This window comes from Balaenoptera musculus, chromosome 5, assembly GCF_009873245.2.
Source record: "Balaenoptera musculus isolate JJ_BM4_2016_0621 chromosome 5, mBalMus1.pri.v3, whole genome shotgun sequence".
NCBI lineage: Eukaryota > Metazoa > Chordata > Mammalia > Artiodactyla > Balaenopteridae > Balaenoptera > Balaenoptera musculus.
The window spans coordinates 2,836,394-2,862,455 of NC_045789.1; the positions used below are offsets into that span (position 1 = coordinate 2,836,394).

General features: G+C 38.3%; 1 protein-coding gene across 3 annotated transcripts in view; it reads left to right on the forward strand.

Annotated features, from left to right (window-relative positions):
• RXFP1 (relaxin family peptide receptor 1) overlaps nucleotides 1-26,062 on the forward strand; it is a 49,144-nt gene that overhangs the window by 9,660 nt on the left and 13,422 nt on the right. For 2 of the 3 annotated variants that reach the window (XM_036853285.1, XM_036853286.1), the window contains exons 3-10: nucleotides 222-293; nucleotides 3,373-3,444; nucleotides 8,491-8,562; nucleotides 8,652-8,723; nucleotides 9,311-9,385; nucleotides 18,311-18,382; nucleotides 20,278-20,349; nucleotides 24,192-24,263. In XM_036853285.1, the coding sequence (XP_036709180.1) occupies nucleotides 222-293; nucleotides 3,373-3,444; nucleotides 8,491-8,562; nucleotides 8,652-8,723; nucleotides 9,311-9,385; nucleotides 18,311-18,382; nucleotides 20,278-20,349; nucleotides 24,192-24,263 (579 nt within the window). The remainder of the gene's footprint in view (nucleotides 1-221; nucleotides 294-3,372; nucleotides 3,445-8,490; nucleotides 8,563-8,651; nucleotides 8,724-9,310; nucleotides 9,386-18,310; nucleotides 18,383-20,277; nucleotides 20,350-24,191; nucleotides 24,264-26,062) is intronic. The other variant, XM_036853287.1, reaches the window with a different exon arrangement.

Consider the following 26,062-nt stretch of genomic DNA (forward strand, 5'->3'; position numbering starts at 1 on the left):
TTCAATTAAAAATTAATTAAAATAAATAAAATAAAAATACCTCTCAAATAAAATCTCTTTAAAAATTTTTAAATGATATTATGAATACAAGAGTGAGATCATGAAGCAAAATGTTTCCTGAAAACTAGTGCTAAAGTAAATAAAGTTTATAATTATTCATAATGTTGTTAAAAGTAAAGAAAAACCCTTTAAGTAAGAACCAAAATGTACATTTATTTCAGGTCACTCAAGTGGAACTTAATAAGAAAACTTCCTCCTGATGGCTTTAAGAAGTACCATGATCTTCAGAAGCTGTAAGGAAAATTTTAATTCTTAGTATTGAACTGACTAACATTTTTTGGCATATCTGTTTCTTCCCACTTCTGCAGAGACAAACACTGCACCACTACTTAAGTCTAACACCTCTTTGGGGAATTATTTAGCCATTAGCTGCAGACTACCAGGTAACATTTTTTTTCCTGAGTAATTCTAGAAGCTATCCTAGAAAAACCTCAGAAACCTATCCCCAAAGAAACCAGAGTACGTGTGCTATGAACCCTCCGACCACACTCCCCCCAAGTGAAGATACTCAAGGGGTTTTACTCTCTGCATTTCAATGTCCATCTTACAGAAAGATGTAATGACCCCTTACCAGAGCTGCCCTCAAGATTAGGTAGAGAAGGGACTTCCCTGGTTGTCCAGTGGGTAAGGCTCCACGCTCCCAATGCAGGGTGCCCAGTTTCGATCCCTGGTCAGGGAACTAGATCCCACATGCCACAACTACAGATCCTGCACGTGACAACGAAGATCCCCTGTGCTGCAACTAAGACCCGGCAGCCAAATAAATAAATATATATTAAAAAATAAAGAAGATTAGATAGAGAAGAATTTTCTTCCATGTTTGCAAATTCAATCTCTACCTAAGATAGAAAGTCCTTGTGGTTTGAAACCTCCAAGCATGTTTTTTAGGGACTTAATTCCATTTTCACATCTGCCTCATTGGTTGAGTTTTATCTGAAATGCTAGCTTCTCTTCAGTCTAAGATTACCTATGTACTCACAGAATCCATAATGGCCCAGGGGATGGTTACCTGTTATTTAGGTCAACTTTGAGGCTAAATCATATTGTCATAGGCTTAAACTGTTGACTTTAAATATTCTGTGCCTGAATCACACTATCTAGAAAACGTCTCAGAATTCCCAGTTTCATTTTCACACCTACACTGGTTTGGGATTTGTTTTTACACTAGAGAGCCCTGGTATATAGATATCATCTATCTGTACTTTTTCTTTAAGATAATATAGAGCAGAATCAGAAGAAAAATTTATCCACTTGATTGATGAAATATTCTCAAAGCTCAGATTATCTGCAGAAAAATATTTCACATCAGAAAATTAAATTCTAATAAAAATGACTTTTCAGAACTGTATTCTAGACATTTATCAATCAAGTGAGAAGAGCTTTTCAAAATTAAACCTGATACACAAACTTCAAGAGGATACTTCCTTACTTTATTTTCTGATTTCTGGAGCAGGAAGAATTTTTCTGATCTGTAGCACCACCTTATGTCCACATGGTTTAAAAGGAGTCAGGGCTTCAACTCTAAACAGCAGGATTCAATAGTTTAGCAATTTTACACAGTGAACATTGAATTAATTCTTGAACAACCAATTTGTTCCACGTAATAGATCAAAATAGCCTAATTATCAAAAAAGTTCTAATTGGTGATTAGAGATGTACTTTGGCTCCACCTCCAGGCAATATAATCTATTGCTTAATGGAAAATTACAGTAGTTAGAAATAAATGAATAAATACTTGTCAAAGTTTTTCTGTTCATTAGTGAGAAAGATGCATTGCCTAGTAAACGATTGGACCACAGCATGTTCTGTGAGCGTGTTAGGTGTATAACAAACTTAACATTTTACAATTAAAGTTAGGTTTCTTGCATGCTGGAGAAATAGGGACTCTCCTTTAGTCTAAATTTCTAATTAACTGAGAGTTGGCTCATACTGGTTTATCCCTTATCACTCCTAAAATCTGAGAAAATTACACATAAACTCAGCAAACCCTGAAGAACAATAGTGACCTGCATCAGCAGAAGAAATAAGACTTGAAGCCCTTACTTTTGCCCTTGTTCACAACCTGGGGCCAGCGTACGTAGATGCGCAGAGCTTAAATGGGTGTGTGGGATGCAACGGCTTGTGCTCCAGGTTCTGTTTCCTTTGACCTCCTGTTAACTCCAGGCCCAACCTCCAGCATGACCTCAGTGAACTCCGCAGCCAGCATTCTTCCTTGGCCTTCCAAGCTAATTTATCTTCTTCTAGACCTGATCCTTTTTTGTTGTTTGTTTTTTAATCTGAAAACCAACTGTTACTGTTTTTACTTCTTGTTCCTGGAAATTTTCTTTTAGTAAAAATTATACTTCTAGTTTTGGAAGTTTGGGGACTCTTCCAGGCTAAAAATAAGATACTAATATATGCTTCCCCTAAAACTTGTCCCACCCTCTACATTCTGGAATATTGTCAATCTTCTCGGTCGACCTGATTCTTTCTATTTCTGTTTTTCTCTTTTGTCTTATATACTCTTGATAATTTTCCTCAAACAGTTTTTGGAGCAAAACTTAGGTGTCAAATTAATACAATTCAAGTTGACTTGCTTGGCCAGTTTGTGGTTTACATGGAATACGGTTTGGGGTCTTAACGATGTCACAACCTTGTAGTTTTGCCAGCACTGCGTTGAATGCTGTCAAGTTTGTAGAATTATAGCAGAAAATGTTTAAAAGTTAAAAAGGCTTCTAGGCTTGTTTGATTAGTGAGTGCATTATTATGCACTAAAACTAAAGTTTCACTCACTAAAAATTCAAACATTAAATTTTAGCTATCATGTGTCTACCTTTATATCTAGAAGTTCCAAATAAAAACTAGCCTAATCATATGTGAACTTAATCGAGAAACAAAGTGACATGATGATACCCAGCTCCGCTAAATTATTTTATGTTTACCTTTTTTAATTTTTAAGAATTTTTTGACATTTCCTCTTTCATTTTCTTATTTTTGTTTTTTTATTTTTTTAAATTTTTATTGAAGTATAGTTGATTTACAATGTTGTGTTCGTTTCAGGTATACAGCACAGTGATTCAGTTATACATATACATATAAATATATGTATTCTTTTTTGACATTCTCTTCCATTATAGGTTATCACAAGATATTGTGGTAAAATACGCACAACATAAAATGTACTGGCTTGACCATTTAGTGTACGTTCAGAGGCCTTATATACACCCGTATCTTTGCAGGGCTATCACCATCATCCATCCGCAGAATTCTTTTCATCTTGCAGAACTGAAACTCTATTTCCTTACGTTTTCCTTTTAATAATCATTTTCACAGGTGCCTGCAAAACAATAAGATTAGATCCATATCTGTCTATGCTTTCCGAGGACTCTACAGTCTTACTAAACTGTAAGTACCAGCACCAATTAGCCTGCCCGTCCGTGGTGGCCTGACCCATCCCACCCAACACGGCCCTCCCGCCCACGACAGTGCCCAGGGGACGTGCAGACAGCGGACGGTGCAGCACAGCACTGGGGCCAAGGGCATGGGACCCTGAGCCACACAGGCTGCTGTCCCAGTCCTGACCTCACCACTCACTGGGTGTGTGAACTTGAGAACTTAATTTCCTTTCTAAGCATCAGCGCCCTCTACCGTAAAATGCAAACTACAACAGTACCTACCTCAGGATTGTTGTAAGGAACGAATGAGAAAATCCGTGGGAAGAATTGGGCACACTGTGCCGGGCACGTAGTAAGAACTCAATATACATTAGCCGTGGTGACGGGAATGAGGATTGAATGAACTTTATCAACAAGAGAAAGCCTGGTGATGATTAAAATTTATGAAGGAAAAAACCCAAAGACTTCTCCAGTTACTCTTTTCCCACTAATTCTGCTTTTACAAATACATAAAGCACGATAAGTTTAAAAGAACAAAGCTTGTTTTCTTAATTATGGTAAAATATATATAACAAATTTACCATTTTAATCATTTTTAAGGGTTTCGTTCAGTGGCATTCAGTACATTCACACTGTTGTACAACTATCCATTTCCAGAACTGTTCACCTACCCAACTAAGACTCCACACCCACTAAACACTAACTCCCTACGGCCCCTCCCAGCCCCTGGCACCCACCATGGTACTTTCTGTCTCTATGAATCTGACTACTCTAGGGGACCTCACAGAAGTGGAATCAGGTAATATTTTCCCTTTAGTGTCAGGCCTTTTTCATCACGTTGTAAACTTAGCGTAATGCCTTCAAGTTTCAGGCATGTTGTAACATATACTAGAATTTCCTTCCTTTTTAAGACTGAATAATAGTCCATTGTGTATGTGTATATATATATATATATATATATATATATATATATATATAAAATACCACATTTTCTATATTCATTTCTTGATGGATGGACATTTAGGTCGTTTCCACCTTTCGGCTATTGTGAATAATGCTGCTATGAAATTTGCTGTACAAATATTTGAGTCTCTGCATTCCATTCTTTTGGGTGTACGCCCAGAAGTGGAATTGCTGGGTCACATGGCAGTTCTACGTCTGATTTTCTGAGGATCCACCATACTGGTTTCCACAGCATCTGCACCATTTTACATTCTCATCAGCAGTGCACAGGGTTCCAATTCTTCCACATCCTCAACAACCCTTGCTATTTTCTGGGATTTTGTTGTTTTGTGTTGTGTTGTTTTAATAACAGCCATCCTTATGGGTGTGAAGTAGTATCTCATTGTGGTTAAGAGCTAAGCTTTTTAAAATAATCTTTCTCAAAGGTCCATTTCATTGCATTTTACCAGGCAGCTGAAACTTACCACCTAGAAGTTATTGAATGGAAATGTAACCCAAAAAATCACATTAATAAACAACTCCCTGTATTTCTATTTCTGGCCCCTTGCCTTCTATCCTACCCCATTTTTTTACTCCTTAACCCAAGAAACTCTTTCCGGTCAGATTCCTCACTGGCTGTATCAGAGTTTGGGGTTGAGTCAAGAAGGCCACCTAATCATTTACTAGCAAAGAAGGTCACCGGAGACCCTAAGTCTTAACAGTAACCCCAGTAGCTATGTCTATCCCTTCCCTGTTCTCTGGTGTCTTAGCAAATTACTCAAAGTCAATACTGGACTCGTTCTCATCATGCTTCTGACTACCTTTCTCTACAGCCTCTCACGAATCTATTCAAAACTTGCTGAACAGCGTCTGCTTGGTTTAATGTTCAATGGATGTGGAGGAGGCCCTTGAGAGACAGTACAGACTGGAGAGTAAACTTAAGTGTCTTCCACCTGCTCCTTGGTTTTTTCCTGGCACGAGAATATTGTCTGGGTGTTAAAATGTCACACGGTTCTGGTCTTTCATGGGTAAACATCAGATACTGCTCTTCATTCATCCATAGACATTCATTACCCCTCATAGTGTGCAAGGTCTTCAGCGAGACACCGTGGGGGACATAGAAAGAGAAGTCAGACCTGCTGCCTTCCAGCTCCTTATGACCTAGCATTTCAGGTAGAACCCTGTGCTTCCACCGGGGAGAGGCACCCACTCGCTCTCTGGAAGCTTACAGTCTACGGTGGGGAAACAATGCCAACATACACACAACAACTGGAGAATGGCAAGGGAGTTTACTTAACTAAGACTTAGACCTATGTTGTTCAGACCACAACCGCTAAGATGATTCCCGAAAAGGAGTGATTATTTTGGGTCCAGAGCAGTGAAGGATGACTCTGAAAAATGAAGAGGACGCGGCAAATCAGACAGCACAGGGCATGGGGGGGCATGGATCAAGTACCTTTCTAGAGGATTTCTAGTGGCTCTTAAGGGAACCCCTGAGGTGTTCAGGGCAAGTGTTGAAGAGATTCTTAACATCTTCCTGTGTCCAACTGGGCTCCAGGCTTGCAAAGGAAGGAAGTGGCTCTAATATGGGGTCTTATCCTTTGCTACTCACAAGAAAAGTCAAATCTGATGGGGAAGGGGAGATTCCTGGAAGGACAGATTTTACAGGATGTCAGCTCTAAGATCTGTCAGAGTAGCAGAAAGAGAAATCAGTGTGGTCCGTGTATCGGGGAAGAGGAATTTGAACAAATAGTTGCATGAGAATCATAGGCAGTGAGGAAAAAGAACAGGAAAGAAGCTGAAGTGGGAGGTTGAACAGAGACCCCGTTCTACTAACATGCACCAAGTGTTCCTGACGTGCCCGGCTCGAATGTTCAACAGCCCAGTGAATTAGGTACTGGTGTTATTTCCGTTTTAGAGTTGGGGAAACTGAGGGTTTCTGAAGTTGCTGTTTGTTTCAGGTCACACTATTAACAAGTAGCAAAGCCAGGAACCAAACTGTCTGACAGCAGATTCAGAGCAGTTAGTTGCTGCACTAGAGAAACTGAGACAAAAATAAACACGCAAGACGTTTTCTCTGCCATTTTAAGACAAAATGGAAGAAAAGGAATTTTGCACACATTTGAGTCCAGTGCTTTTGCTACCATTGGCAACCTTAGGTATTTTGAGAGTCTCACCTCCACTTTACCAAACCAAAAGGACAAAGTTAAGTGGAATTAGAGTTTTCCAAATATTTCCCTTTCTTTACCAGCGTCTGTTGGACTGTGTGGTTGTGTGTGTGTCCAAAAGTTTTCTTCAGGAAAAACAAAGAAAAAAGGCCACATAAAGACTAATGCAGGGGCTTCCCTGGTGGTGCAGTAGTTAAGAATCTGCCTGCCAATTCAGGGGACACGGGTTAGAGCCCTGGTCCAGGAAGATCCCACGTGCCGCAGAGCAACTAAGCACGTGTGCCACAACTCCTGAGCCCACGTGCCACAACTACTGAGCCCGCGAGCCGCAACTACTGAAGCTCATGTGCCTAGAACCCGTGCTCCGCAACAAGAGAAGCCACTGCAATGAGAAGCCCGTGCACGGCAACTAAGATTAGCCCCCGCTCGCCGCAACTAGAGGAAGCCCACACACAGCAACGAAGACCCAACGCAGCCAAAAATAAATAAATAAAATAAATAAATTTTTAAAAAAATAAATAAGACTCTAAGGCCTCTATAAAAGAAGAGAGGTGATTTTGAATGTTATTAAAAGCTGGTTTTTGCTTTTGGAAGAAAACAAAGAAATAAACACGTAAAAGATCAGCATAAGAGAAGGAAGAGTCGGTTCACTCTGCAGAAGAGTGAGAAGCAAAGTCGGGTCGAAGTACAATGGGTCTGACTCTCCAGCGAGGCATTCAGTGTCTTTTCTCCAGAGCAGGTCCATGCCTGCCTCCAGGGGCATCTCCTGCATCCCCTCACAGCCTCTTCCCCGTGACCCCTCACCTTGTCACCCTCACACCTCTCACCGTTGCATAAGCCATTTCCTCTGCCTGGAATCACTCCCACCCACGCTTTGCTTTGTGAATGATACACCTCATCCAAGGCTCTTCTCAACTGAGCCTCCTTTCTTTTTCTTTTCTTTTTTTGTAATTAATTTTCATTGGAGTATAGTTGCTTTACAATGTTGTCTTAGTTTCTGCTGTACAGCAAAGTGAATCAGCTATATGTATACATATAGCCCCACTCTTTTGGATTTCCTTCCCATTTAGCTCACCACAGAGCATTGAGTAGAGGTCCCTGCTACAGTAGGTTCTCATTAGTTATCTATTTTATACACAGTATAGTGTATATATGTCAATCCCAATCTCCCAGTTCATCCCACACCCTCCTTTCCCCCTTGGTGTCCATACGTTTATTCTCTACGTCCATGTCTCTATTTATGGTTTGCACATAAGATAAAATGTGGCACATATATACAATGGAATATTACTCAGCCATAAAAAGGAACGAAACTGTGCCATTTGCAGAGACGTGGATGGACCTAGAGACTGTCATACAGAGTGAAGTAAGTCAGACAGAGAAAAACAAATATCGTATATTAACACATATATGTGGCATCTAGAAAAATGGCACAGATGAACCTATTTGCAGGGCAGGAATAGAGACCCCTTTCTTTAACACTCCCTGTCCCCTCTCCCCTCCAAGTTCTGCTTCCCCAGTCCCAGCAGATGCCGCACCGCCTCCGCTGAAAAGTCAGAGGAACTGTATGTTCTTGCTCTTTTCCCTCTGCTGCTGCAATAGCTACCTGCTCACATGCTGTCTTCTACTAGATGCAAAGCCCCTCAGAGAAAGCGATTCCACACCTAGCACAGTGCCATAGCATAGGGGCTCAAAACAATTTGATGAATAAATGAATAGACAGAGTGAGTGAGGGATTGGATGATGGTTGGTTGATTATTGGGAAATGAAAACCTAAACGTGAAAAGGTAAGTGATAAAGAACTTTCAGGGTTCTGAAGGCAGGGAAATGGCCTGATGAGAACAACATATAAGAAAATTTAAGATAGACAATTATTGTTCTTCCTTTCCTTGTTATAAGATACCAGGAAGGTATCAAATTTACTGTAGTTATTTCTCTTTTTTCAGGTATCTCAGTCATAACAGAATAACCTTCTTGAAGCCGGGTGTTTTTGAAGATCTCCACAGACTAGAGTGGCTGTATGTTTAATTTATGTGGCATTTTATAGTATTAGTCTTTATGTTCAAAAAATATGTAAATGAATCCATTTTTTTCTTCTGGCTGGCAGGATAATTGAAGAGAATCATCTCAGTCGAATTTCCCCACTAACATTTTACGGACTAAATTCTCTTATTCTCCTGTAAGTACTAAAAATTTATGCAAATATTTCAACTGAAGGAAAAGGCATGAATAAAAATTACTGCTTTGCGTTTAACAATATGACATTTGGAATTAAAACCCTAAAAGGGAATTTTCAACTAAAAACCATCTCCTAGTCATATCCTATGAGGCTATTTTGTAGTTGTAACAGTTTTATAAGATCTTCCATCTTCTAGAATGTCAGCCCATCAAAACTGAACACAGCCCCACTGCCATGTTTTATTGAAATATTCTTAAGCACACCAGTACTATCCTATATTAATCTTGGTAAAGAAAAATAACGTTTGTTTAAAATCACCTCCTTTTCAGTACCCACTATTGAAGGGCACAGGACTTTTCGTCAGTTGCTGGTGCTACTGCTTCCTCCATGTGATGGCTACCATTTGTCTAGTTTTATTACTAACAAGCACTTAAATATATCAAGACTTAACAGAAAAATATTTGAGTGAGAAGACAACGAACTTAGTAGATGTTCACGGCTTCATAAGAATAATGATAAAACTACGTTTGACTTCAGTTGAGAAAAGAAACAGAAAAATGAGATTCCTTTTTGCTTCTCTTTTTCAGAGCACTGATGAATAACGTCCTTACCCGCTTGCCTGACAAACCTCTTTGTCAGCACATGCCCAGGCTGCACTGGCTGTAAGTTGCCGTATCTCCTCTTTTTTTAAATTTTTATTGAAATATAGTAGTTGACTTACACTGTTGTGTTAGTTTCAGGTGTACAACAAAGTGATTCACTTATACATATACATACATCCACTCTTTTTTAGATTCTTTTCCCATATAGGTCATTACAGAGTATTGAGTAGAGTTCTCTGTGCTATACAGTAGGTCCTTATTAGTTATCTATTTCATATATAGTAGTGTGTATATGTCAATCCCAAACTCTTAATTTATCCCTCCCTCCCTTTCCCCTTTGGTAACCATAGTTTGTTTTCTATGTCTGTGAGTCTCTTTCTGTTTTGTAAATAAGTTCATTTGTATCATTTTTGTAGATTCCATATATAAGTGATATCATATGGTATTTGTTGCTTTCTGACTTACTTCACTTAGTGTGATAATCTCCAGGTTCATCCATGTTGCTGCAACTGGCATTATTTCATTCTTTTTATGGCTGAGTAATATTCCATTGTATATATGTACCACATCTTCTTTATCCATTCCTCTGTTGATGGATATTTAGGTTGCTTCCATCTCTTGGCTATTGTAAATAGTGCTGCTATGAGCATTGGGGTGCATGTATATTTTCAAATTAGAGTTTTCTCCAGATATATGCCCAGGAGTGGGATTGCTGGATCATATGGTAGCTCTACTTTTAGTTTTTTAAGGAACCTCCCTACTATTCTCCATAGTGACTGCACCAATTTACATTCTACACCAACAGTGTAGGAGGGTTCCCTCTATCTCTTCTTACAGAAGACAACTAACTTTTCTGGTTTTGCCTAGTTCATTTCGGATGTCAGGTTTTTTCAAATGGTAGTTGTTAATATTTTTAGCATGATTTTCTTATTAAACATCAATATTATCTAAACTAACTCCTCTAAACTCTTACCAAAATAAAACATCTCCAAAAAACAAAACATACTTTGGAGGCAGGAAGAAGGAAGACAGAAGGGATGTTATGATATCTATGTAACATCACCCCTTCCCCCTGTCAATCTGTTCACCTGTTCATTTGGTACAGAGAGACTAAGCCACTTTAGTTTCATTGCTAAATTCTGTGTAATAAGAATATGATACTTAGACTTTATTTCTGAAGTCTCATCACAACAGAATATGTTTCACAGAGTTTTTTACACAGTAGTTTTGTTTGTGGTAATTAGCATCACTCTACCTATGCAGAACTCAATTACCCAGTAAACGTGTCTATTTAAAACACAGGCAAAAATGAAGAAATAAATCCAACATATTTCTTTAAAAGTTCAGTCAATAACCTGCATATACTCTGTATATGAAAATTCCCTCTGTCTTTTATTTTGTAGGAAATTCCCAAAAGTTTGGTTGTTGGAGTTCTAAGCTCACAACAGACTAGAAGAGCCAACTTAAAAGTAGGAGGGGGAGTTAGAAACGTTTATTTTAGTAAGTAACAATTAGCAACCTGATAATAAAGCAGGAGCAAGAAATGCTATAAAAAGCAGACAGAGTAACTCAAAACACACTAGTTTGGAACCATCTAGGGGAAGAGAAACATCCCCCAAATCATTAGTCAGTCCAGAGGGCATCTTGATACGACAGTGTAGTACCCTCAGTAATGACAAACTAAGTCATCAAGGAAAGGGCAAATTAAGTGCAATATCCTTTGTGGTGATTAAATTTGGGCTCAAAAGAATTCATTAATGGTTATTACATGCTCAGTGATCCAAACTTAGTAATGAAGTAAAATTGATTAATATTTATATTTGTAAATTAAAAATTCATGCATTGAGACCAGAAGCAAATGTGGGAGATTTTATGCCCATACAATAAGAAATCTTTCCTTTGCTTTTAAAAAGGTAGCCAAATGTATATTTCAGATAAAAATAAAAAATGATTAGGATTTATTACTAAAGACGTGGACTTTTTAAATTTTTGTTACTAAAATTATAATCTTTAAATTTTAGCTATCCAAAACAACTCACTCCACATGCATCCCTGAGAGTGAATGTTGTCCCAATTTTAATGCTAGTAATAATTTTTGCTTTATAAGTATTCGTTTTTTTAAATTAGTTACAATATCTTTACCTTGCACGTGAACTTTCACTTAGCAAAGTATAAACTAGAAAATCTGTTGGATGTGTCGGCAAACATTTGTTTAACTATGGTTAAGTAGAAAAATAAAAATAAAACAAAAAGAGATATGACAGCCCAGGAGAATATATTTGCAAGATATACAACAGACAACAGATTAAAACCTTTAATATAGTTCTTTCAAAGCAATAAAAAAACTATAAACACCACAATAAAAGATGTGAAATTCAAAAAGGAAGGAATATAACTAATAAATAAGCATATGAACAGATGGGGCAATAGCCAAATATGAGCTAAAGAGCAAGAAGGTAAAGTAAACTTTTATCTGGGGATGAGACAAAGCAAGTTTATATATAGGCAGAAGAAGCTAATGTAAAGAATTTGTAAACATGGAAAACAGTGAGGATGCATTATGGAGCAAGGTCCTGGAAGCCGTGGAAAGGATGGACAAATAAGATGGGATATACACACACAGGTGCAATAAAGATGAATGCACCTGCCCTGCTTCAATCGACACGGCACAATTTCAAGATCATAATATGAAGTATAAAGAAAAAGTCACGGAAGGATACATATTATATATGACAATTCCATTCCAACAATGCTGTGCTGAAGCTGTAGACAGCCTCAAGACAATATTGCTCCCACTCTACCAATGAGAAAGAACTTTACAATCTACACAGTCTTAATTTTCTCCACCCTGTCAGTCATAAGGCAAGCAGGTAAGCTGAATTCTAAGGAGTGACCAAGAGAGACGGGACGTATACAGTATACCACTTTTGGCAGAGCACAAGGTGAAGAGTTGACCCTCATAGAGCAGGTACAAAGAAAACTGCTAAAATGTTAATAAACCTCTAAAGGTTAAGTGTGGGCTAGTGTAACCCTTTGGAATACTGGGAACCCCACACTCAAGGGAGTCAGCTATTCCTAACAGGCTCTTTTTCTCTGGCCTCCACCAGCTCACGGAAAAAGCTGGGAGTAATTAAGGAAACCAGACAGAGTCTTCTTTGGTGGCATGCAGGCACAAACCCCACCTTCTCCCCTAGACTCTTCCCTCTTAGGAAGCAAAAGCTTTACGCCATGGGGAGAGGGACAGAAAATCTTCCTGCAGCCAGGGACCATGCATAGACCCACTGCTTCCAAAGGAGTGGTAGCAGCCAAAGCTCTCTACTCCAGCAATAGGGGCAAATAAACCTCTCCAGCCCAGCATCCTGCACTGTTGCAAAGTGGGTTGGGGCTTCTGGGGCATGCAGGACAGCGATGCTGAGAAAGCCCCATCCCAGAAAGAGCAAGAGAAACAATCCTTGTCAAATTATAAACCAATCAACAGAACTAGGCGCAAAGATAACTCAGATGTTACAACTACCAAACAAGGAAATTAAAATACTTATGATTGGGGCTTCCCTGGTGGCGCAGTGGTTGAGAGTCTGCCTGCCAATGCAGGGCACACGGGTTCGAGCCCTGGTCTGGGAAGATCCCACATGCCACGGAGCAGCTAGGCCCGTGAGCCACAATTACTGAGCCTGCGCGTCTGGAGCCTGTGCTCCGCAACAAGAGAGGCCGCGATAGCGAGAGGCCCGCGCACCGCGATGAAGAGTGGCCCCCGCTCGTCGCAACTGGAGAAAGCCCTCGCACAGAAACGAAGACCCAACACAGCCAAAAATAAATAAATAAATAAACAAAGTAAACAATGCATTTAAAAAAATACATTTAAAATACTTATGATTAATCAGTTAAATGATATAGTGGGAAAGGTGGGCAAAACATGCACACATGGAAAATGTCTGCAAAGAGATGGAAGCTTTAAAGAGAATCAGAGAATTAGTTCAACAGGCTGAACACAGCTAACAAAAGAATCAGTGACCTTGAAGATAGGTCAATAGAAAGCTTTCATTTGAATCAAAATGAGAACGGAGCATAAAATGAAGACAGAACAGAGAATCCAAAAGTTACAGGATAATATAAAAGTTTCTCAAAATGCATTAAAGTGGTCACAGAAAAAGAGAGGGACAACAGGACAGAAGACGTTACCAAACAAAACTTGAGTCTGCTAACCAGACACACAGCAAAGCCAATCTACTGGCACCAGATTGTGGTGAAGGAAAGTACAGCATTTATTGCAGGTGCCAAGCAAGGAGGATGGGCAGTTCATGCTCAAAAGACCCAAATTCCCTGATGGTTTTCAGGGAAGGGTTTTTAAAGGCAGGGTGAGGGAAGGGACTGCAGGGTGTGTGATCAGCTCGTGCACAATTCTCTGCTTGGTTGGTGGTGAGGTAACAGGGTGATGTTATGGGAATCTCAATCATCAACCTTCTGGTTCCAACCAGCCTGGGGTCTACGTGCTGGTGATCAGCATGCCGTTAACTTCCTCCACCTGGTGAGGGTTTTAGTGTCTGCAAAACAACTCAAGGATATGGCTCAGGGTATTATCTATTGCCCTTGAGGAGGAACTAAAGGTCCCTGACTTTGCTTTATGGTTAAACTATTATATTTTGTCTTGCTTGACTGTTTTCCTTTGTTTCACCATTTTCTCACCTCTCTGATTAAATCTGCTCTTTGGAACTCAGGGAAGGCCTAGGAGGCTAAAGCTTTTCTACAAACAAGAGGTGGGGGACACAGGGTCCTGCTCATTTTTCAAAGAAATATCTGAAGAGATAATGACCAAGAATTTTCTAAAATGATGTAATACAACAAACCAAAAAAAACCTAAGAACCTCAGAAAAGAAAACAAGCAGAAGTAGAAAAGAAAAAAAAAAAAAAAAAAAAACCTGAACAAATCATAGTCAAACTGCTGAAAACCAAAGATAAAGAAAAGCAAAGAAAAAAGCTTGAGGCAACCAGAGAAAACAGAGATATTCAAGCTGTAAAATGAAGATAAGAAATGCAGCACTAATTTTTTTAAAAAGCTGGAGGGGCTGTGTTAACATTGGGAAAAAAATAGCCTTCTGAACAAAGACTATCACCAGGGATAAAGAGAAATATCACAGAATGATACAGGGCTCAATTCGGCAAGAGCCACAATAATCTTAAGTGAGTAAGCAGTTTCAAAGTAATAAAGTGAAACCATAAAACTATAAAGAAAAATAGCCTGGTGTCAAGAGATGTCATTTAAAACTAAAAAATCTACCAATATGTGGATATTTGATATTCCTAGGGTGAATATTAATAAATAGCATATAATTGATCAAAATCCTATGGTGAGAGAGAGAGAGATGAAAGAAAAGGCAGGAAGACAATATATACTAATTTCATCATTTCTTATAATAGGAAATTGATAAGTGATATTGTTATTCTCTAAGAAAGAGAAGATATGGTATATTGGGTAAAGTTATAATTATAAAGGTTACCAATAGAATATACAAACCTTTTTCAATGTTAGAAGAAATAAAATTTTTAAGCCATTTGTTGAAAGATTTTTTAAGCTATAAGACCATATAATAATATTTTTAAATAGCAGACTAAGGTAAGATACATTAGTCAGATCGATAAACGTAAGTGGGCTAAAATTACCTACTAAAAAGAAAAACAGATTTTCAAGTTGGCTCACAGAGCAAAACCTAACTCAGTACTATGTACAAAAAAGTCCAGCTGTAACTAAGTGATTAAGAAAGATTAAAAATAAAAGACTGCTCAAAAATATGCCATGTAAATGCAAACCAAAGAAAGCAGGCATCATTTTTTATCTAAGTAGGTAGAAGTTTGGCCAATTTGCATTAAGCAGTACAAAGAAGGACATTTAAATGCTGCAGTGTGCAATTTCCAATACAAGATATTATATTAGGAGTATATATATGCACCAAATAGATTCATATAACAACCAAAACAAAAGAAAAATAGACATACATAAGCGGTAAGAAATAATACTCCACCTCTTTCAGTCCATGAAAGATCAAGGAAAACCAAAAAAAGGATATGGAGAACTAAATAACACAGTTAACGAATTAACTCTAACTGGTACATATCAAAGTGCAAAGTCCCTTCTCGATAACAGAACAGATTTATCCTGGGTGGCAAAGTGCCCAGCTAAAATACTACATTCCCAGACTTCCCCACGTCTAGACAGAGCCACGTGGCCGAGCCCTAACTAATGAGGAGGAAGACGTATAGTGTGGAACTTCTGGGCAACTTCCTTAAAGAGAAACAGGCAGACCCTCCCTTTCTTTCCTTATCCAGAAAAGACGGATATGATGGCTCAAGCTTCAGCAACATCTTGGAACACAAAGACAAGGACCTGTGGACAGTGAATATGAAAGACCTTAGGTTTCTAACAACTTGGTAAAATTACCAGACTAGCCTTGGGCTACCTAACCCTAGATTTTTTTTTTTTTTTTTAAATCCTTGTGTAGTTACGCTGTTACAGTTGGGTCTCTGTTCTATGTACCTGTGCTTAATCCTAATAGATATAAACTGAAAGTGAAGAACGCCCAAAAAACTTTCACCAGAATTGACCATGTATTTTAGGACATACACGTTCACAAACAAAACTCAGGAAACGCGGGATTAGCCTAAAGCAGAAGGAGGGTCATCGCATCCTGGGTGTAGGAGACCAGGTGCACGTACAGGTAAATCACAGATGTCGGGCAAAAAGGCGAAGGTTTTCCCCTCCTTCATCACCTCAATTTTCTCTGTGAGATAGGAGCCAGAAATGTACGGGAGGAAGTAGAGAGAGAGGAGATTTGCGTGTTTACAAAGCCCCTAGGGGATGAGAGAGAGAATTGAGAGGGCAAGATTCTTGGTGTTTTTATTTTGTTATTGTTGTTCTTCAGATCCAAGAACCAAATTTTCATTTTTCAGCCAGTTCTGCCATGTATAGAGGGAAACATAAAATGGTTAGGTTCAGAGGATTATTAAGTTGGAAAAGTGATCCAGGCATTAAGTAAGCAAAACACCCCCTCAGGTCCATTAGAACTTGGAGCGCTGGCACAAGGAACAGATTTGTATGCCAGACCCCTGCATATCAAGAACTAAAACCTCTAATTTTAGGAAGAAAGCCAAAGCAAATTCACAAATAAAGATTAAAATAAACTCAACATTGAATTTAACAATTTAATCAAAAGTCCCTAGTTTATGCCTCTTACTGACTTTAACAAATAGTAAATTAATATTAACTTAAATGTTTTTGCTACCTTAATAGAAAAAAAAAAAGTTACAGGTGTAACTAACAAGAAACTAACATCAAGAAATTTTGTGAGGCTTAGGAGAACGTCACCCCCTGGTGGTAGATTCATGGTAACAACAACAAAATAGGAAAAGGAAATGAACAGTCTGTGTCAATGACAACCTTCGTTATGGAAGGCCAAAAAGCCTTGGCCAAGCCTAATGATCAAAAGAAGATAGTACTACAAGTGTTTCATTTCCAGTTTAATAGAATAATGGAAGTTTTTCTTTAGAAGGGTGATCTAGAATCAAGATTTAAGATTTTAACACAACATTCCATATGTACAGAAATCCCGTCTACAAAAACCTTGTTATAGTATATGCCCTTCTTAGATCACTATAGTAACAAGAAGCTTATTCTCTGGACACCATGGATTGTGAGCTTAAATTTGAAGTGTTTTGTGTCCTTCAACGAGTAAATCTGATTTTGCAGTCTGATGCAACAGAGAAAAGCCCTATGCCTGACTTCAAATATATCTCTCTTCTTTGCTCTTCTCTGTGATAAATACACCCTTTTAGTCCATTGACTTGATTTCTAGAACGCTTACATGCTGGCCTTCCAGATCTTCCAGATAGACTTTGACTTGTCAGCATCCATTTTTACTGCAGTGCCAAAATAAAACTGAGTGTCCCAGATATAGCCTCTCCAGCAGAAAAAAATAGGCATGTCTATTAATGCTACTCATGTTTCCTGCATAGATTTTAGTAGCTGTGTCAGACTTCAGCTCATATATTTTAGTGGAAATTGTTCCTGAATGGCTTTACGTGGCATGGTGACTGGTAAGCTAAGTGCTGGGGTAAAACGAGTAGATTTAAGAGCCAGCATCTGCTTCTGAAAGTGTATCCCTGAGCTCGGTTAACTCTGTTCTATGAACTTCCACCATGAACCCTACGACAAGATAAAAGACAGGCAATAGAAGAACGCCTTCATGAAAACCATGATGCAGAGACAATAAAACATCAACTTTTTGACAAGTTTGCTGCTCAGACCAGACTCCCATTGGTGACCTAGCATCACACAGCACGGGAGCTCAAGTCAGGTCTGCAAGCAGCACCCTGAGTCGGGAGTGGAGAGCCAAGGGCAGCTGTGGGTCTCCCTCTGCACTGGCCTGTGTGGCCATGTAATAAAGCAAGAAAGCATGTTCTCAGTGGTAAAAGGCTATGGAGAATTTTTTCTGGGAGTGTCTAGGCAAGGGAGGTAGAGGTTAAACATTGTTTTGCGGTAGCAGCTTCTGCAGCAATAGTAGAATCTTCCGCAGGCTGTAGCAGATAGAGTCAGGCCACTCAGAGAAATGCCATTGGTATCTCTGGACGGGTGTTTAATGCGGATCACACGTGCTTTCTGTTTATATAGCTGGTAGTTACCACAACAAAAGCTTTCCATGTGCTTTTTTCATTCTCTTCACATTCCTTAGGATTGCGTATGTACCCATAGGAACACCTCATACAGACGCAACTCAAAACATTTTTACTATTAACACAGAAAAAAAGAAACATTATATATAAATATATCATTTTGGCTATTATGTAAGTGGCTACACTTACATTATGTGAGAATCCCTATGAAATAAGCAGTATGTGGGGAAAAGATATTTTACTAGAAAACAAATCATTCTTAACTGACTGACTTTTGTCTGTGATTAAAATTTAGCTTTATCACTTTTTATTTTTATATTTCAGGGACTTTGAAGGCAACCATATCCATAATTTAAGGAATTTGACTTTTATTTCCTGCAGTAATTTAACTGTTTTGTAAGTAATGTTTTGTCCTTTTGAAGTACCGTTTTATCTCTCTACAAGTAAAATGAATCATTTATGCGAACAGAATCTAGCATAAACATGCATAGTAATTACAGCAAATGTTCCCTCTCAACTTGAAGTTTTTTGAAAAGGAAGCACATTGGCAAAATGACTGAAGTTCAAACCAGGTATAACCACAGATTCACAACATACACGGGTGATCACAATGGTACTATCTTACATGAGACCTGCTTTTCTCAACCTTACAAGTAAGACCCAATTTAATGGAAAAAAAATTTCTCATAAACCACCTAGAATCTGTCCTTGGATCTCAGTTTGAGAAACACCAAATTAAAGTCCTAATCTATAAAAATTATTACTGCAGAGATCGTGGGGGGAAATTAATTACAACTTTTAGAAACTGTAGAATGTTCACATCCCTGAGGATGTAACTGCGGACACCAGGATAAACCTTAGAATGTTATCGAGTGTAATTTCTCCTTATACTCCTCTCTGGCTTATTTTAAATTCAGGGTGCCTCTTCCATAACAGTGAGGGATACTGGGGCTTCCTTCAGTATAAAAATATAACTGCCTCATTTGCAGTTTATTCTTCCAGGAGAGTATTTTTCAAATTGTGGGTTGAAACTCACAAGCAGGTGATGAAAGCAATGTAGTATGTCCCGAGCCGCATCTTGTAAATGAAATAGAATGGGATTGAATTGAATAAAAACATCAGAGTACAATTCAGATGATTAAATGTATTGTTCCATGAATCTTGGGTTGTGTGGGTGTATATTATGTCCCAATGCAAAATGCATTTTTCTACTGTTGGTTACCACGTGAAAAGTTTGAAAATCATCATACTCGAATATACAGGACCCCTGTGTACGGGCAATGCAATAGCTACCACTGACACAACAAAAATTTTTACCCAGTTATGCCCTCTGCCCCATTCCAGTGGGCTCAAAGCCACTGAAATGTGTGAACTTTTCTGCAGTGAGTTTAGCAGTCTTCAGATGCAGGATTCTATCAGTCATGCAAAACAGTTCATGGTAATTGCCCAAAGGAAACCAAATTGCACTTAAAGGACACAGGCCAAATAAATATCCAAAAAATGTAGCCCTTCTTTTCTATTCTACTTGTATTTGTGTTTAGAGAACCCTCTGTATGAAGACATCATTCGTGAGTTTCCTCTTGGCAGATGCTTGTGCTTTTCTGGTCCAAGGATGCTGGTAGAAAGTGGTAACGGTTTGGAGTGCTGAGAGGAAATAAATACTTAAGGATGGGACGAGGCCAGCTTCCAGGCATGTCCCACAATGCCTCAAGAACTGGAAATCCTTTAAAGGTTTCCTGTGAGTTAGTCCTTTATGCGATCTCATAACACGACATCAGGGCAGAGATGAACTGTCAAGACTTACAGTCTCATTCAGCATCCCAAACTAGAGATCTTCTGAGTTGGTCCAGCTTAAAGTAGACCTCCTGCAGCATCTCCACCCTAAATCACATCAACTGCCCAATGTGCACCAGTGCTATTGTGTGGGAGGTATTTTGTTCAACAGACACACCACGAAGCCTACAGAGGCGACCCTAGGACAGCTCCCCGTGCAGATGCTCAGTCTGTATTCTCAGGAGTCGGGGTTTTCACTCTTCCCCTGTGGAGCTCTTCCCTAAATCACTTAGAAATTTGAACACTGTTTTACTTTTATCATCATTGAAAGATCTGCGAAATTTAAGATTAAAGTTATTACAGACTGGGTAATTTATCACGCTACTTCAACCTCTCTTGATGTGAAAAGTGCACTCCACGTAATTATCTTTGTTTTTGCAGGTTGTTAATCTCCTCTCCAATAACTCACCTATCAGTTACCTCTGGAAGCTACAACATCCTTTTCTTTTTACTTTCAGGGTAATGAGGAAAAACAAAATTAATCACCTCGGTGAAAATACATTTGCACCGCTCCAGAAACTAGATGAATTGTAAGCTCAATTACACATATATTGATAAGAATTTTCTTTCTACTGTTCCAGTTCATAGTTGTCACACGTATACATTTTTATACATTTAAGAAAGATTTATTTTTCTCTTTTCCTAGCACTATTTCTGCATACCTTGAGCCACAAAGGAATTCTGATAGTTTAAAAAATACGTGTAAAGGAAAACTATAAAATAAATATTTGAGGAAAGTGAGGTAAGGGAAACATAGCTGTGGAGAAAGAATAAAGTCTGGGGAGATCAATAAATAAAATACATCTTGCACCAATCTAACCCACTGCTGGAGAGGGATAGCAAATTTATCTTTAAGTTTCCTAGAGAGTTAGGATTTAAAAACCAGGAGATAAAAAGACACCACTCTGCTGATTCTGAAACCAAAGGATAATCTTGGATCCATGAGGAAATTAGACACTACCATGGGTAACATCCCCGACTGTAATAATGGAAAAGAGAGCTATTTATAATGTCCCTTTTTTAAGATCAATGACAGTTCCAAAGGACATTAAGACAACTCTCTGATAAATCAAAGCCTTGTGGTCCAAGCACATAGGAGCTGATTGTCCAAATAAAATATACACAGGACAATAAATGAAGTACATGTCCTTCAGACAACTGTTTATTTTTTACCATTAATTTCTTCAATTGGGTTTTTTGCTAAAGCTTAGGCTAGCCACCAGTTTGATTTTGTGAGCTCTAGAAAGAATCTGGAGTATGGACAGAAGGTACATGTTTGACAATTAACTGGGCAGAACTTTGATTCATTAAAACTTGTCCATAAAAATTAAAGAATGTAACTAAACTGTTTCTCGGGACACCTTACCTGCAAACTAAGACAGGTGGAGGGAATACATGTGCCACAGACAGAAACGTTCCTCGGGAAACAATGTAGCATTCTGCTCCAAAACATCAGTAAACAAGCCACTGAAACCCCGGCGTTTTTCCATGACCATTAGCTTGAAACATTTTTCAGGAGACAGTACCAATCATTCACAAAACGCACAAGAAAATCTCAGTAGATATCAGAACCAAGCACCTGCTGTAACAGCTCCCAGTGTCTGGCAAGTGAACCATACCATCAACACACAGGAAATTATTTTATTCTCAGTAGTAGGGAGAGGTGCATGTAGGTGACTCGAAAGGTAGTATCTAGCCGTGAAAATACAAGCTAGTCGAGGGGTCCATACTTTTCCTTGTTTTATCCTACTTGCCACCGCGATCTGAACACCAGAAGGCAATTTCTGCCAATCCTGACTTGCATGGTGGCGCTGAGGTGGAGGTTCTAAGTATCAGTAACCAGGAGTGAGCATGGAACACAACAGCTTAGTCCGTAACCAGTGCTAATGCAGGTTCAGAGGTAAAGGAAAGAGCAACAAAGGGGCACAGAGGGTCACCAAGGCCGAGAATTGGTCCTGCCTAAACCCTGCCGAATCCCATACCCAACGCTGGCTTGAAAAATCGGATTTACAGGGATGAAAATGGCATGTTTTCTAAGAGATGATGGCTTTAAATGAGTGGGTCTAGACCTCAAATGAGTGACTCTCCCTTTGAGAGAGGGTTTGGACTACACTCTGTGCCCCTCCTGGCTTGATCCCACTGACAGTTAATGAGGGTAAATAAATTGTCAACAATCAGAATTCACTTCTCACAGTAGACTTTAAATAGTTCTGATGGAAGAAACTCTTTGCTACGTGCTTGATTTACTTTGTGCTTTTAAAGTCAACTACTCTAGGTGATAACGTGTTTCCTGAGCCCATTCAGAAATGGACCTCAAGTCCAGTTAAGTTTAGACCAACTTTCCTAAAATGAAACTGAGAAAATGGTCTTTTTACACATCACTTAGGGTCTAGGCCAAATGGTTCCCATTACGTGATTCATGATAAAAGAACTATATGTCAGAATTGGCTCTAATAGCCAAAACAGCACTCCCACCAGAAACAGCTGAACATGATATTTCAAGATTTAATATCCTAGTGGACTCTTCTAAATCTGTTTTTCACATTGCCTCACTAACATGATCAATCTTTTACTTGGCTTCCCATACAAAGAACTGGAATTGTGCCACCACTTTTACCTAAATATGAAGCAGGTCCAGTCTGTTAATGGTCTTCTAGGTAGGGATACAAAGAGTAGCTAGCCCAAAATTAAGCTAGATGCCGGAGAGCCCAAGATGAATAGGTACAGGGCTTGCACTGAAAGAGCTCACATCCTTCAGGAGAGGAGAACGTATGTACAGAAACAGTTTTAATATGATGTTATAAGTGCTGTATGTGTTATCCATGCTACATACGGGAGAACAGAGAAGAGAACGCCTAACCTCCCTGGTCACAGAGGAGTGACATGTGAGCAGAATCTTTTTTTTTTTTTTTTAAGTATTGTTGATTTACAATATTGTGTTAGTTTCAGGTGTACGGCAAAGTGATTCAGTTCTGCATACCCATTCTTTTTTCAGATTCTTTTCCATTACAGGGTATTACAAGATATTGAATATAGTTCCCTGTTCTGTACAGTAAATCCTTGTTGTTTATCTGAGCAGAATCTTGAAGGATGAATAGGGAGTTCACCAGAAGGACAAGAATGAAAGCTTATTCCAGGCAGAAGGAAGCGCCCGTGCAAAAACCCAGAGGTTGGAATACTGAGGTGCCTTCAGGCCCTGGTGAAAGTCATTTTGACTGAGTAGAAAGTGGTAGGAAACTGAGCTGGAAAGCTAGACAGTGGCAAGATATTTAAAGGCTTTTTTATATCACACTAAGACGTTTTGATTTTATCTTCTATGCAACAATGAGCTATTGAAGGATTTTAAGAAAGGGATGAAATTTTAGAAACATTCCTTTGGTTGTCAAATCAGACCATCTATCTTCACAGACAATTCACCCATGAAAACATAAATAACAAAAACAACCTCAAGGTTCAGTTTACAGTATAAAAATAAAACATTTACAGCGAAGACATTTATAGTATTGATTACATTAGCTACTTTTTAGTTTTAAAAACTCAGTCTAAATCTATCTTGCCCTTCCGAGTTGAATAACCTAACTTTTGATTTATAAGCACTGCAATAACAAATAGATCTATTCCCATGCTTCTCCCTGTAGCAACTAGTAGGATTTGGAGATGCACAGGGAAAGCGGTTAGGCTTTCTCTTAGTATCTCTTGATGACATTGAAGAACTCAAGCCTGTTGAAAGATTGTCTTGTTTAGAAGAATCTGAGGCCTTTCTCATGAGAGTTGCCGCCGTCAAAGCTACCGTAAGAGCTGCTACTGTCCGAAATCTTCTCACAACTAAGCTACAAGTTCATACCACTTTAGGCAGCCCAACCTCTATACGTACATGAAGTAACATACGAAATATCCTGCCCCAGGTGTGTATGAGATCCGGTGTATATCAGCTGTGGAAGAAACTGGAAACTGAAATAATCCACTTCCAGCTGAAAATTATAATACACCCAAGCAAAGGAAAAGATTAAGGTCCCAAAGCATATTTCTACTTTAGCAAAGGAAGGAAGGGAGGGAGGGAGGGAGGGAGGGAGGAAGGGGAGGAAGAAGAGAAAGGAAGAAGGGCACAACACATATATTAATTGAATTAGAAAATTGTATCTATTAGAACTAGATCAAATACCACCAAGTACTGTCTCTGAGTGAGCAATAAAATGGGATAAAATATTTTTATCTTTTACCATCTCACTCCCTTTTTAAAGTTTTGACTTCTATTAATTAATATAACTCACTAATGGCATTGTTTGAAAGTTGTCTAATGTTTTTTAATAAATTACAGAACTATGAGTAAAGTCTTAAGGAAATAATATGACATTTGCAATTGTTTCCCTAGGGATTTAGGAAGTAATAAGATTGAAAATCTTTCACCACTTGTCTTTAAGGATCTGAAGGAGCTCTCACAGTTGTAAGACTGATATGAATTTTGTATCTTTATTTTTTATTTTACTTTAAAAAATTGTGATTAAAATATACATAAGTATGTATATTTACCATTTTAACCATTTGTAAGTGTACAACTGTGGCATTAACTTCATTCACATTGTTGTGCAACCATCACCACCATCCATCTCTAGAACTTTTCCATCTTTCCAAACTGAAACTCCATACATATTAAACACTAACTCCCCATCAACCCCTGCCCCTCCAGCATCCATCACTCTGTTCTGGTTCTATGAATTTGGCATCTCTAAGTAACCCATAAATCAGTGGAATCATACATATTTGTCCTTTTATGACTGACTTATTCCACTTAGCATAATGACCTCAAGGTTCATCCACAGGTTGTAGCATGTGTCAGAAGTTCTGAATATTATCATTCTGAATAATAATCCGCTGTATGTAAGTACCACATGGCATTTATCCATTCATCCATTGGTGGACACTTGGGTGGCTTCCACCTTTTAGCTGCTATGAGTAGTGCTGCTATGAATGTGGTTGTACAAATATCTGTTCAAGAGCCTTGTTTTCAATTCTTTGGATATATAACCCTAGAAGTAGAATTACTGGATCATATGGTAACTCTATTTTTAATTTTTAAAGGAAACACCATACTCTTTTGCATAGTGGCTACACTATTTTATATTCCCACTATCAGTGCACAAGGATTCTAATTTCTCCACCTCTTTAACAACACTTGTTATTTTATATTTTTTGATAATCGCCAATCTAATGGATGTGAAATGGTGTTTCATTGTGGATTTGATTTGCATTTCTCTAATGATTAATGATGTTGAGCATCTTTTCATGTGCTTATTGGCCATTCGTGTAACTTCTTTAGAGAATACCTATTCAAGTCTTTTGCCCGCTTTTAAACTGGGTTGTTTGGGTTTTTGTTGTTAAGTTGTAGGAGTGTATATATTTTAGATATTAAATCATTTTCAGATATATGATTTACAAATGTATGCTCCCATTCTGTAGGTTGCCTTTTCACTCTGTTGACAGTGTTTTCTGATGCACAAAAGTTTTTGATTTAGATGTAGTCCAATTCTTGTTTTTTTTTTTTCTTTTGTTACCTGTGTTTTTGGTATCATATACAAGAAGTCATTGCATAATCCAAAATCATGAAGCTTTTCTCTTATGACTTCTTCTAAGAGTTTTAAAGTTTTATCTTTTCTATTTAGTCCTTTGACCCATTTTGAGTTAATTCTGTACACGGTGGAAGCTAAGGGTCTAAGCTCTTTTTTTTTTTTTTTTATGTGGATATTTATCTGGTTTTCACAGCACTATTTGTTGAAAAGATTGTCCTTTCCCCATTGAACAATCTTGGCACATTTTAAAAATTATTTGACTATATATACAAAGGCTTGTTCCTGGGCTCTCCATTCTATTCCATTGTTCTATACAACTATCTTTTAGCCAGCACCACACTGTTTTGAATACTATAGCTTTGTAGTAAGTTTTGAATCAGGAAGTGAGACCTCCAACTTTGTTCTTCTTTTTCAAGGTTGTTTTAGATATTCAGGTTCCCTTGAGATTCCATACGAATTTTAGGATGGATTTTTCCATTTATGCCAAAAAAAAAATCATTGGGATTTTGACAGAAATTACACTGAATCTGTAGATTGCTTTGGGTAGTATTAACATCTTAACAATATTAAGTCTTCCTGTCCCAAAACACAGAATGTCTTCTTTAACTGATGTCTTCTTTAATTTCTTTCAGCAACATTTTGTTTTCAAAGTGCAAGTCTTTCACCTTTATTCAGT